We start from the raw sequence: 12,570 nt of genomic DNA, 5'->3' as shown, positions 1-12,570 counted from the left end.
CACGCACACACACACACACACACACATACACACATATGTATATATATATATATATATATATATATATATATATATATATATATATATGTGTGTGTGTGTGTGTGTGTATGTGTATGTATGTATTATTACGGCTAGCGAATTACGTAAACTCCCAAGCTCCAAACTCACTTGCGTTATATTGCATATATCTGATACACACGACAATACCTCCGCGCTTTGAGAATAATACGCAACTCCCAGATGTTAATATATATGAACACTGAATATCTAAATGTCTCTTTACATCACACTCAAAACAAAACTGGGTGATTACTTTGCTTTTAACAGGTACTATTTTAAAACCAACCTCTTACTTCGGTTCTAAGTCAGGGGTACGAGCAAGTCACTAAATTAATTATTGGTGATCGAAATAATACACACTTTATATATATATATATATATATATATATATATATATATATATATTTATATATATATATATATATTTATATATATATATATATATATATATATATATATATATATATATATATGTATGTATATTCTATGAAAAATAACAATTCAAAAGTAAATTCGCTCGAAAATTAAATCAACTAGACCTTAGACTTATGACAAAATGACACTTCAAAGAACAATACAATCAATTGTTTCACAAGAAATTAATATATGAAAATATTTAATTTTGACAATTAATGAAAAACTGACAATAACACTATAAAAAAATAAAAAATTACACTTATATATGAGTATCTGTTACTATTACGACCTTTGGGCTCGCACAATGTTACAGAACGGTTAAGCAAAAAATAAATATTCTTTTTTTAACCAAATCACGCCGGGCCAGTCACAAAAAATTAATTTTACAATACAAACTTTATTTACAAATTGATTTCACTTAATACAAATTAAACCACAAAAATATCACCATGTTCCAACAGACACTATTTACATTTGAGAGAAAACATTTAGTGGCTGGATAGATGCTGGTGAGAGGACTGTCGGACGTATGGCTCTGTCGGAATGTTAGGCAGGATCTCTCCCTCCCATGCACTAGTAGGCCCTTATATGCATCCTAATACATTCTGGAATCTTCAAGTGGATTCAAGGAATGCATTCATGAAGTAGTGACAGCATTGCCAGTTGTAAACGTGGTCGTTGGAAGTATGGTTCTATCGTCGCCTGACGATAGCAACTCCCTCACCTAACTCCGCCCACCTCCTCTCGTAACATTAAAAAAAAAGAATTAAGTTTAGTCGAGAACCTTCATGCCTCTTCCAACCACGTGGAAACATGATGCAATCTCTAGCGTTTATACCTCCTGTGTATCATACATCGTATCTTTTAACAAGCTTACATAAGACTTCGTAACCAAACTACATGGAATAAAATTGTAATTCTCTAAAATAATGTAAATTTACGTATACAGAACTGAATGAGAATATAACTGCATGAATGATGAGTTTTATGTATTTTACATACATTTACTTAATCCTACATGAGTGGGACCCACTTTACGAGCTTGCTATATATCTTAAATACACACATGAAATACGTGAATAAAATAATCTGCTTTCATGTAGACCAGCTTTGTAAGAATATGTATATATATATATATATATATATATATATATATATATATATATATATATATATATATATATATATATATATACATAACCTATTCAAGAAGTTTTATTCCAGCTGTGACCAAGTTGTGGAATGGTCTTCCAATGGTCTAGATATACCTGGACTGTGGATCTTCCTAATCGGGTAGTTGAATCGGTAGAACTTCAAAAGTTCAAACTTGCAGCAAATCTGTTCATGTCGAACAGGCTGACATAAGTTATTTCATAATTCATATATGAAGTATCTGTTTTGATGTTACTGTTTTAAAATTTTGGATTTCAATTGTTCATTATTTCTCATATCTTTTGTTTATTTCCTCATTTCCTTTCCTCATTTGGGCTATTTTTTCCTGTTGGAGCCCTTAGGCTTATAGCATCTTGCTTTTCCAACTATGGTTATAGCTTAGCTAGTAATGATAATAAGATACGGTGCTACCTCTGTACATGAGCAAATTGGGATACGAGCCTACAAATTTAAATTGGTTTATGAAGGTTGTATCTATTATCTATCTGCAAAAAAAGTTTTGCTCCACATGGCCTCTTTTATAAAGTTTTGCTCCACATGGCCGCCTTTTTTTTTTCTTTTTTTTTATTTATTTATTTTTTTTTTTTTTTTTGAGGACAAGAACTAACGAGACTAGAACACGATGTATAGAAATCAGTCTTATAGTTCCCAAATGCCTCCCACTCAGTATTTACATGATTTTTACTCCATTTTATTTTGCCTTAACTTGCATCCCCCTTACTCTGACCTTCAGTTTTCCGTTCTCTGAACAGCACTCATAGCAGCTTTAGCAGCATTATCTATAGTGGTGTGCAAGCGTCTCTGGAACTGATCTTTTTAGAGTCGTGACTGCATGTTCTTTATCTAATTGTGGTCGCAATTGTTCGTCATCAAGTCAACAGTACAGTATTGTAACAATGGCCCCGAAGATGATAAGAAAGACAATAAGATGATTATCTTCGAAGTGAATAACTGAATTATTGAGAAGCATGAGAAAAATAAGATAGAATAGCGTGCCTGAGTGTACCTTTAAGCAAGAGAACCCTATCCCAAGACGGCGGAAGACCGTGATACAGAGGCTATGGTACTACCCAAGACTAGAGAACCATGGTTTGATTTTGGAGTGTCCTTCTCCTAGAAGAGCTGCTTACCATAGCTAAAGAGTCTCCTCTACCCTTTCCAAGAGGAAAATAGCCACTGAACAATTGCAGTGAAGTAGTTAACCCCTTGAGCTATGAAGAATTGTTTGGTAATCTTGGTGTTATCAGGTGTATGAGGACAAAGGAGAACATGTAAAAAATAGACCAGAATATTCATTGTAAGTGTAGGCAAAATGAAAAGCCATAAGCAGAGAAAAGGATCCAATGTAGCTCTGTCTGGTCAGTTAAAGGACCCAATAACTCTCTAGCGGTAGTTTCTCAATGGGCGAATAGTGCCCTGGCCATCCTACTACCTACAACATAGACAATTTCTACGATTCTCAAGAAAAAAAGAGGAGATCAAATCACGAAACAATCGCTGCAAGTTCTGGATAACGTTGAAAAGTTGTTGCTTATCTGGATCAATTGAACGCAGATAGGAGATACGATTACCAAAAACATTATTTGTGAAAAATCAAAAGTATTGTAGGCAGGCCTTTTGAAAAATGAGCCATGCATGTCAACAGAAAGAGAAAAAGAAATATTCAAGGCGAGCCAGGGCTGTTTTGAACATTTTAATAAAAGAATAGCCATCCATACTGTTGTGCGACATGATGAGGCTGTGAACTCCGATGTCAAGGCAACAGAGGCATTCATTACTGATGTTAAAAAGTTTGTGAATTCTGAATCTTACATGCTGCAGTAATTGTTAAATTGTGATAGGACCTTCATTGCAGCTGAAGAAAAGGCAATTACCAGTCAAAAGCTAAGGAAAAACCATCTAACCCTGCTCTTCTGTGCCAATGCTAGCCGAAATTGTAAGATTAAACCTCTCCTGGTATATCACTCAGAGAATCCACGAGCCTTTAAAAGTAGGAGGTGCAGAGGCTACTGAACGTTATGTGGATGTCAAGCAATAAGGCTTAGATAACTTGCATTCTGTTTGTGAGATGGGCCAATGAAGTGTTTGGTCGTGAGATAAAAAAGGTACTGAATGGATAAGTACTTCCCCCTCCAACCCTTGTTACTTTTGGACAATGCTCCTATACATCCTCCAGCCACTTAAGTGACGTAATGGGTGTGTTCAAATTCATTAAGTTCAAGTTCCTACCGCCCAACACCTCTCCAATACTGTAACCAATGGACCAGCAGGTGATCTCAAACTTTAGGAAGCTGTACACAAAACCTCACACTCCACATTATGTGCCTTAAAGGGATTGACAAAACCTAGCAAGAGATTACCAACAGAGCCCTCAATTCTATGTGAAGGAAACTGTGGCTAGAATGCACTTCTGAACACTTTTTTTTAGGGATTCGAGCTAATCCAGGAGGCATTTGACGATGAAATTGTGTCCTTGGGAAAGACAATGTTGTTGGAGGTGGTGGACAAGGATAACATGAACGAACTTCTAGAGGAACATAGCAAGCAGCTGATGATCGAGGAGCTGGTGAAGTTGCATAAAAAGTAGCAACAAGAGGTTGTGGGGATTTTATCTGAGCAGGAGGAGGGACAAAGTGACAACTCTCTCGTGATAAGTGATATAAGAGAGATGATGAAAATGTGGGAAACACTGCAAAATTTTGTAGAAACACACACACACACATATATATATATATATATATATATATATATATATATATATATATATATATATATATATATATATACTTAGGATCGAACCCTAGCCCCTTCAAATGAAAGGCCAGGTCGCTTCCAACCATTCCACCAGAGGCTCTGAAAGAAGTCTGAACCTAACTGCTACCTGCAGTTCAGGATTTACCTAGAGAAACATCAGTCTTTTACTAGAGAGTTTTCCCCGACTCCCCGGCCCACTAGCTGACACAATTGATAGCTTTATTTTAGTTGGAATTATCCCTAATGAGTCAATATGGATGAAAAGCAACACAATATCGTGTTCAAATAGAAATAAATTTCTATCTCATACTTGTATTTTCTTATATTTTTCATTTACTCATTTGTTTATACATCACTTATATTCTGCATGCAATATATATATATATATATATATATATATATATATATATATATATATATATATATATATATATATATATATATATATCTCAGATACGGTGCATCTAAACAGGTGTACATATTGCCTGTACTTACTAGCTTATATTATGAGTACAGATATAGCATGGCTTGGAAAACTTGACTAATAAAATAAATTACTAGTTTAAGAAAAATAGTTATTAGAACACCAAAATTTGTCTTAAAATTTTTTTAATTAATTAGCTTTATTCTTTCACAGAATATTAAGTAAAAGAGTGAAGAATTTTTTTTGTATATCGAAAAATGCCATGAGTAGTCCTAAATGAGATCAGTTACTGAATAATACCGATGCTGTTTTCACTCATCACACCAGAGTATTAGTTAATTAGGTAAAACATTTCAATTCATGTTATAGGTCACTAGATGAATAAATCCAAAAGATGAAAATAAAGCCCACTTCTAAAACTAGATGTTATCAAGATATGTTGATTACCTCTGAAGGACCATTCATCTACTTACACTAATCATTCCATAGTACATATGTTTGTTCTAAAAATGCTTTGACTCGTGGTTACCTTCTAAAGCAAAAATCTCCATGAAAAATAAAAACACCTAACAAGTTTTCCATAGTTAATGTGTAAATAAATGTTACTTATTTAAAATCATGGTCATACTGGTTTACATTTTTTAGGAAGGCCGTGTTATGTTACTGACCTGTTTATTGTCCCATATCTTGTCAAAGGAGAGCGAGGTGGCACCGGTCGCTAACAGGTATGCAGAAGGTCCTATGAGGGCTGTAGCAAGACTTGATACGTTGATCCTTTTGATGACCTCCATTTCGGCTATAGGAATGCTGCTGCCTGAAATTAATGTCGTGATAATGGAAACGATATAGAAACCATATAGAAACTTACCACTTAAAGTGATATCTGTCGGGGCATATTAACACAAATGAATGTCCTATTTAAGGTTATTTGGTTAAATGAATCCTTTTCTAAAACTTTTTTTTTTTGTATAAATAGTTCCTTTAAGGGAAAGTTTTACATAAACCTTGATGATGCTAATAGATAACCAGTCAGAGTATATCGAAATAACTGAAAATTTTATTAAAGCTTATTACCCAATAGACTTGATCCTAGGGTCACAATAGCAAAGCAATGTTTGGTTTTATTGCTTAGATTAATGTTGTACTTACGTATTATGTCACCCACAGTACAATCCTTCTCCGTTTAATCAACCAGCCTATACTGCTCGCCTACACAGTACACTCAAGATTTGCATAATCCTCAAACGATGTAAATATCCTCTAGTGGAAGATTCCCCGTTCCAACAATCGACTTGTTATATACAACATCCTAACGTCTTCAAAATGCCCGATTAAAAGTATCAGTTATTAGTGATCAGTTACGTTATGTGTTGTGAAATGTTGAATGCTTTGAAACGATCATGATAAAATTAATGTGGTCCTATAGAGAGTAAGGTTCTCCTGCTGTATAGGACCAGAAAAGCAGCCCTTGAAGTAAGTAAATAATATATTACCTAATTACACAGAATATATTTTACACACCTTCCAATTAATGACATATCTATAATTAACACCACCCGCTCCGGGGGTCTACCTAGGATACTCATACCTTGTTAGAGGTTACTGAATGTCCTGTGGCAGCTTAACTCCTGAAATTGAATGTCAAGCTAGACACAATTAACATGATTTAATTGACTTGAAACTCTGCTGCTGAAAACGTCAGGATGGAAAATATTGCCCCGTTCAGGGTCTGGTGACAAAAATTACTCAATTCATGTACTGAGCAAACTAGTGAACGTTCCACGAAATTGTCTGTTGAGTTGTACATTTCATGAAATGAGTTTTTGCACAAACAGGATTTCATACACACACCATTTTATATATATATATATATATATATATATATATATATATATATATATATATATATATATATATATATATATATATATATATATATATATATATATATATACACACAAGAGAAAACCAGAAATCGCGGGGATTTAAATGATGAAACTTTGAAAATAGTTTTGTTAGGTTACATAATTTTATGGCCTCAGCCTTACTTGATTATGGCAAAAGTAAATAATACTTTGCTGAGAGAAGAATAAACGTGGCTTACAATGAATCCATTGATGTGAAACTTTAAATTTATGCAACCGAGATTAGAAAGATTTGTGTTAGGTTCGGTGAAGAAAATATTGTTAACTCTTAACGTAGGATTTTTAACATTGCATAGCGGTGTGGTGGGCATAGTGTGAGAAGCCTATAGGTTGTAGAAGATTAGACGTTTTCATATTTAGGAATTTCATTTTACCATTTTAATTCCATTTAGTAGACTATGAAATGAAATATGGTGATGCTGTAATCACGGCATTATGATGCTACGAATTGAAGCTATTGAGTTTCGAAATTCAGTGATTTTGAGCTTGATTTTCACCGTGTAAAGGCATAATTAAAGCTTGATTCTGTTGGGTTATGCCTTTATATGATCATAATTACTAACTACTTCTGTATATGATTAAAATCTGTTTGTTAGATGATTAGTGATTCACATTCTGTGGGCCCAAGTTCAAGCACTACTCACGACCTGATAGATTTCACTGAAAATAACAGGTCCTTATAATCCTTGTGAGAAAGGGGGTGGAGATTGTTTAAAGGGTAGCCTTCCTGTTGAGGCACCATAAGCCTTTGCCTGATTTCCAGGATGTTGTACGAAAACCCAGTCCTTAGCGTCTGCCGCTTTTTGGTAACCACGAAACATTTTCAACACATTATCATTCTATAGAGATTTGTTTGGCAACTTCTTGGTTATTTAGCGTGTTCCTTAGAACCGTGTGCTTGACGTGAAAGTTAATTGTAATGATTCTAGTCATGCGATGGAAAAAATATTTAGGTCATTCGTCCTCACACTTATAATCCATAATTATTTATCTCCTCGGTTATCTTGGCTAAACTCAGTTATCTTCGCATTTATTTTTAATAGGTCTTTCATCCCCTCACCTAACAGACTTTTCTATTAGTTATAGTGATGTTAACTTAGGATAAAAATACCACACATACATATACTAAAATGTAACTAACCCCCAAATAATTCCATTTGAAAGACCATCAGCCCCACAATTAGGTGCCCTATAACACCTTTCATCCCCAGATTAATATCTCCAGCGATCCCCCTCCACAATTATATCTTTCAAAAGGTAACTCATCCCCACAATTGTGTTTCCAAAGCATGTGTTCTTTCGCTCACTAATGTATCTTAAATTGTTACCCTTCCCAACGTTCCTCTCTAAAGGATTATTCGTTATAAAAATTAGAATATAACTACCATGAATATTTACATCTCCTAAAATCACCTACCTATATATTTGTCTTCTGAAGGCTAACATTTGTCAACACACTTCTATCCTAAAATGTATACCCTCACATATTTTCATTAGTCTTTCGTTCTTGCTTTTATGTCACCTAAAATATTTCATAACCCCACATTTATTTATCCTAGAAAATTTATCACACACACATCCAAATATTTTAGGCCTTACCTCCTGATATAATCAAGTCTTGAATCAAGTAACTCTTCACCTGATATATGCCTCCTAAAATATCCCTCCTCGCACACTTATGTTTCCTATAGAATATCCCTACCTCAACTATTGTTTCTTAAAAGGGCACACCTCCCTATTCGTACATTTACGCCTCCTTCGCAAACCAGCAAGCAATTGGTTATTTTTACATGTTTTTTTCTGATTGGGTTGCTTAATTGCATAATCTGTCATGGTATATCTTTGTATCATAGTTTTCTTACCGAAATTAACTTAAATAACTGAATTTTATCAAGTATTACGTATGAGAATAATGATGGACGAAACTGTGATAATCAAATTCATTTTATATAGACCTTAGGACGCAAGCGATATTTATTGTTATACAAGAAAGCTATATTCTATCTTCTAGTTTAGTATTGGGGGGGGGAGAGAGAGAGAGAGAGAGAGAGAGAGAGAGAGAGAGAGAGAGAGAGAGAGAGAGAGAGAGAGAGAGAGAGAGAGAGAGAGAATAAAGTAATGAAGGAATAGCCTACATACATCATTGTAACATAATGGTATATCTAAATACATAACTTCTCTCACCTTGTGTTGAAGAAACTGTTCTATAAAGGTTTTTGTGAACAGTGAGTCGAGATGCAACAACGCTTGGAAGCGACAATGGGTCGATCATTATTTCTTGCATGTCAAGTAGCACTGTCAAAATAGGAGTATTTTTCAATTAATATTTTTTAATATTTCTGTTGTTGTTTATTACAGCATAAACACAAATTTCCTTGATACAACCTAAGAACTGAACTGACCTACTTTCCACAGAAAATATTCCTTGAAATGAAACAACAGTAGCACCACATGTTTTGATTTTAATGCTATTCATTCTTGTGCTTATTTTTTTTATTGTGGAAGATGCCTATGAGACTGAATACATAATTCAGTGAGAAAAATAATACAAGTTGAAATGGACTTGTGAACTTGTAAAATCAACTTACGGGTCAATGGTTCTTCTTCCACTTCTTCAGGAGAAGAAGGAAAAATGAGCCGCGCGTGTGGCTCTGTTCCTTTGCTCTCGCTAAGCCAAGACTGAAATGAAAAGGAAACAGCTGGTAGTGAATTCTGAATAGCGATAGTTTAAAAGTATAAACAAATGTCATATCCACATTTATTTGATACAATTTTCAAATGTTTGCCCTACAGCAGTGTTCAAGGCTTTGCTTTAGATCTAGTGACAAGTTGAAGATTGAGATATGAATATAAAGTTCAACTTGCTTATTAGATCCACAAATTAAAGAAAACTAATATGATAAGATTATACTTGAATTGAATCAAGGATTAGAAATTTTGAATATTTCCACTTAAAAATTTAACATCCATTTTATTCTGTATGCTTCAGTCTTCTCCCATACTACTCTCGTTTTTAGTAGATTTGTAGATGGAATAATCAAATATCCGTCATTGTGTCTACCATGATTATGTTGTCAGTATAACTCCTTCTATATAGCACTTGGAAAGTATGTTCGTTGAACAGGGTTTGCTATCTTTGGTTCAGTATGCTTTGTTAAGCTTAGCCTAAGGTGGGGTTTACTACTACTACTTCTAAATAATAATTATAATAATATCATTATTTATAATAATAATAAGTTATTTTTCATTGAATTCCTGCTATATATCCATTCCTTATCGAAATCCTCAAGTTATTGGGCTGGTGTGTGGAGGGGCTGCAAGGGAATATTAGCCTGGAATAACCTGCCCCGGGTGCCAAATACTTTAGGAACGCCTCTGAGCTGCAGTTCGTAATATTTAACGTTCAAGGCTAGTCAAAAAGCTACTGAAGATTTTATTTCACTTTTATTTCGTTGTATTGGTTAAAGTAGAGTAGCATGTGGTCTCATAGTTCCCCTTACCTTGAAAAGTGCAGTGAAGGTGTATGGATCAGCAGTATAGGTTCCCCCAGTAATCCACACTCCTCCAGCAGCATCGCCTGGAGGCATGACATCCTCTGAGTCAGGATGTAATACGGACGTAATCCCGACAACCTGATGGTAAATTTGAAGTAAAAAAAAAAAAAGTGATTCTCATGAAGAATGAGTTATAGTATAAAGAAATAGAGACATAACTTAATAAAAGTGGGAATGAAGAAGAGGACTTTATACTTGAAGAGAGGTTTAAAAGGACATTTGAACAATTTAGTGAGATCAAAGATAATGGATAAATGTATAATTTATCAGTATAATGTGTATGACTATTTTTGTTTTTGAATATGATAATGTGGGTGAACGATAAGCATAGTTTTTATGCATTTATATAGAATTGCGTTAATTGTTATCTTTAAAAATTTATGAATTTCATTTATATTCATGGTCACGCTATATGACTCTCCTAGTCCCAGCAACGGCCAAATGATCCAAATTTTATATATTCATTCTAAACAAATAAAAAAATCAACTCACATGAACGGCCCGAAGGTATTTGGAATGCGAGAGCGTGAGTACTGATGTAAAAGTTTCCATCATGAGAGGGACAGGACGCCAAGTCAGGACGAGCAGCTGAAAGAGAATTATCTTATAAATGCGATTAGCTAGAGGTATGATTAATGAAAATTGTAAAAGAAAAAAAGTATTATTGCTCTATCTAGAAGAAATAGGACCAACTAAATGAGGGCCAGGTGCTCAGGTACGTCTTTCGAAATATACTGGGGTTTTAAAGCTCTGGATTTTGACAGCACACCTGCTCATATTAGCAGTTCATGAAACGTCAAGCTGATTTTCCTGTGCAATTCTGTTTTCCCCGATCCTTACAACATTTACTCCTAAAGAACTGTCTTCATTGTATTCCGCTTTATGCCCTCGCCTGTTCTCGCCCCTTTCATATCTTAATTTGATCTAGTCTTGGTGTAGATAAGGCTATGAGGTTGCCCCTCCCAGTGGCCTTAGCATGACGGTTGATAAATGCAATCAAATGTAACAGGAATCTATGATTAGCCTGTTCTTCCATTCATCTTCCCATACTCAATATCATCTTTCTAACCTCGGAGAGTGAAGAAAACAGGAGCACAGAAATAATTCCATAACTGTAAATTACGTTACTGCTTTCAAGTCTTTTTTTTCCATTATTTATTGGTTTCTGCCTTTAGATTTAATTTTCATTCTCACTTTATTATCTTAATCAATTCAGTTCATCCATCGATTCACCATCTAGTTTTATGTATCGTTATTTATTTTTTATTTTTCTATGTAATTAATAACCAAACATTCTTCTCGTGTCATAAATAGAGGATAGAATGAAAATTAACTACCATTGAAGGAATTCAAGGCAAAGATGAGTTTGAAAAAAGCTGCAAGTTAATAGTCAAAACCAAACATCATCTATTTAAAGGAAAGTTTTAATTTCATTTGCAATGAAGCTAAGACATCATAGTATAAGAAAATCATTCTATACTATGAAAAATTTCATTGAAAGGGAGATGTTAATTCAATGTAAGACAAAAAACTAAATTTAGAAAATTTAGAGAACAATAAAAGTATTTGAGATTACTTTGTACTTATTAAGTAGTTTTTTTAAATCAGAAGCTTGCAGACACAATACAACTATCCTCAAGAGTACATTGTGAATTGAAATAAAAGTCATTCTTATGTTCAAAATATTAAGCTTATGAAAACCTTATGAAAAATGAATCAGAAGATGAGATTAGCCTGTGAATTTGAAATTAAAATCTATCAGAACAAATTAAAAATATGTAGCTATGATTGAGAAATAATTTTTCCAAAAGGCAGCAATTCTCGAACTGATAATGAAATTGGTGCAATTTTCAGAAAACTTGAAACAATTGTCCTATAGATTACCTGAAGAGGATGATTCAGCGCAGGACTGAACCCGCCTGCCTCTGCTACAATGGCATCCAGTGCAAAGCCAGCCTCCATGTTTATCTCTGTCCCCCTGGAAATTTAAGAATCTTTTTTATAGTTCTGGCTAATATTAAATCCGGTAGGTATCGCAAATGTTTACAAAAACTCGCTGTTTATTAATTTTTTTATTTCTGATTTGGATATTAATCTTTGCCACCGTCGTTCAGTTAGTTCTTTATGCATGTTACATAAGATTTTCCATAATTCTGACCATCTTTTTCATTCAGAACTTCCCAGACTGTAACATACTTTACTGAGTACTAGGTATTCAGTTAATTCTAACATTTTGTCATCTTCACCATAAGGCTCAACACTA

At 34.0% G+C, this 12,570-nt stretch overlaps 1 protein-coding gene across 6 annotated transcripts in view; it reads right to left on the bottom strand.

The window, feature by feature from the left end:
• LOC137644030 (uncharacterized) overlaps window positions 1-12,570 on the bottom strand; it is a 30,628-nt gene that overhangs the window by 5,957 nt on the left and 12,101 nt on the right. For all 6 annotated transcript variants that reach the window (XM_068376920.1, XM_068376918.1, XM_068376916.1 and 3 more), the window contains 6 exons: window positions 12,192-12,285; window positions 10,800-10,895; window positions 10,254-10,385; window positions 9,342-9,432; window positions 8,938-9,048; window positions 5,497-5,642 (listed from right to left, as the gene is read on the bottom strand). In XM_068376920.1, coding sequence (XP_068233021.1) covers window positions 5,497-5,642; window positions 8,938-9,048; window positions 9,342-9,432; window positions 10,254-10,385; window positions 10,800-10,895; window positions 12,192-12,285 — 670 coding nt within the window. The remainder of the gene's footprint in view (window positions 1-5,496; window positions 5,643-8,937; window positions 9,049-9,341; window positions 9,433-10,253; window positions 10,386-10,799; window positions 10,896-12,191; window positions 12,286-12,570) is intronic.

This window comes from Palaemon carinicauda, chromosome 7 (assembly GCF_036898095.1).
Source record: "Palaemon carinicauda isolate YSFRI2023 chromosome 7, ASM3689809v2, whole genome shotgun sequence".
Classification (NCBI taxonomy): domain Eukaryota; kingdom Metazoa; phylum Arthropoda; class Malacostraca; order Decapoda; family Palaemonidae; genus Palaemon; species Palaemon carinicauda.
This window is presented reverse-complemented; position numbering and strand designations above follow the sequence as displayed.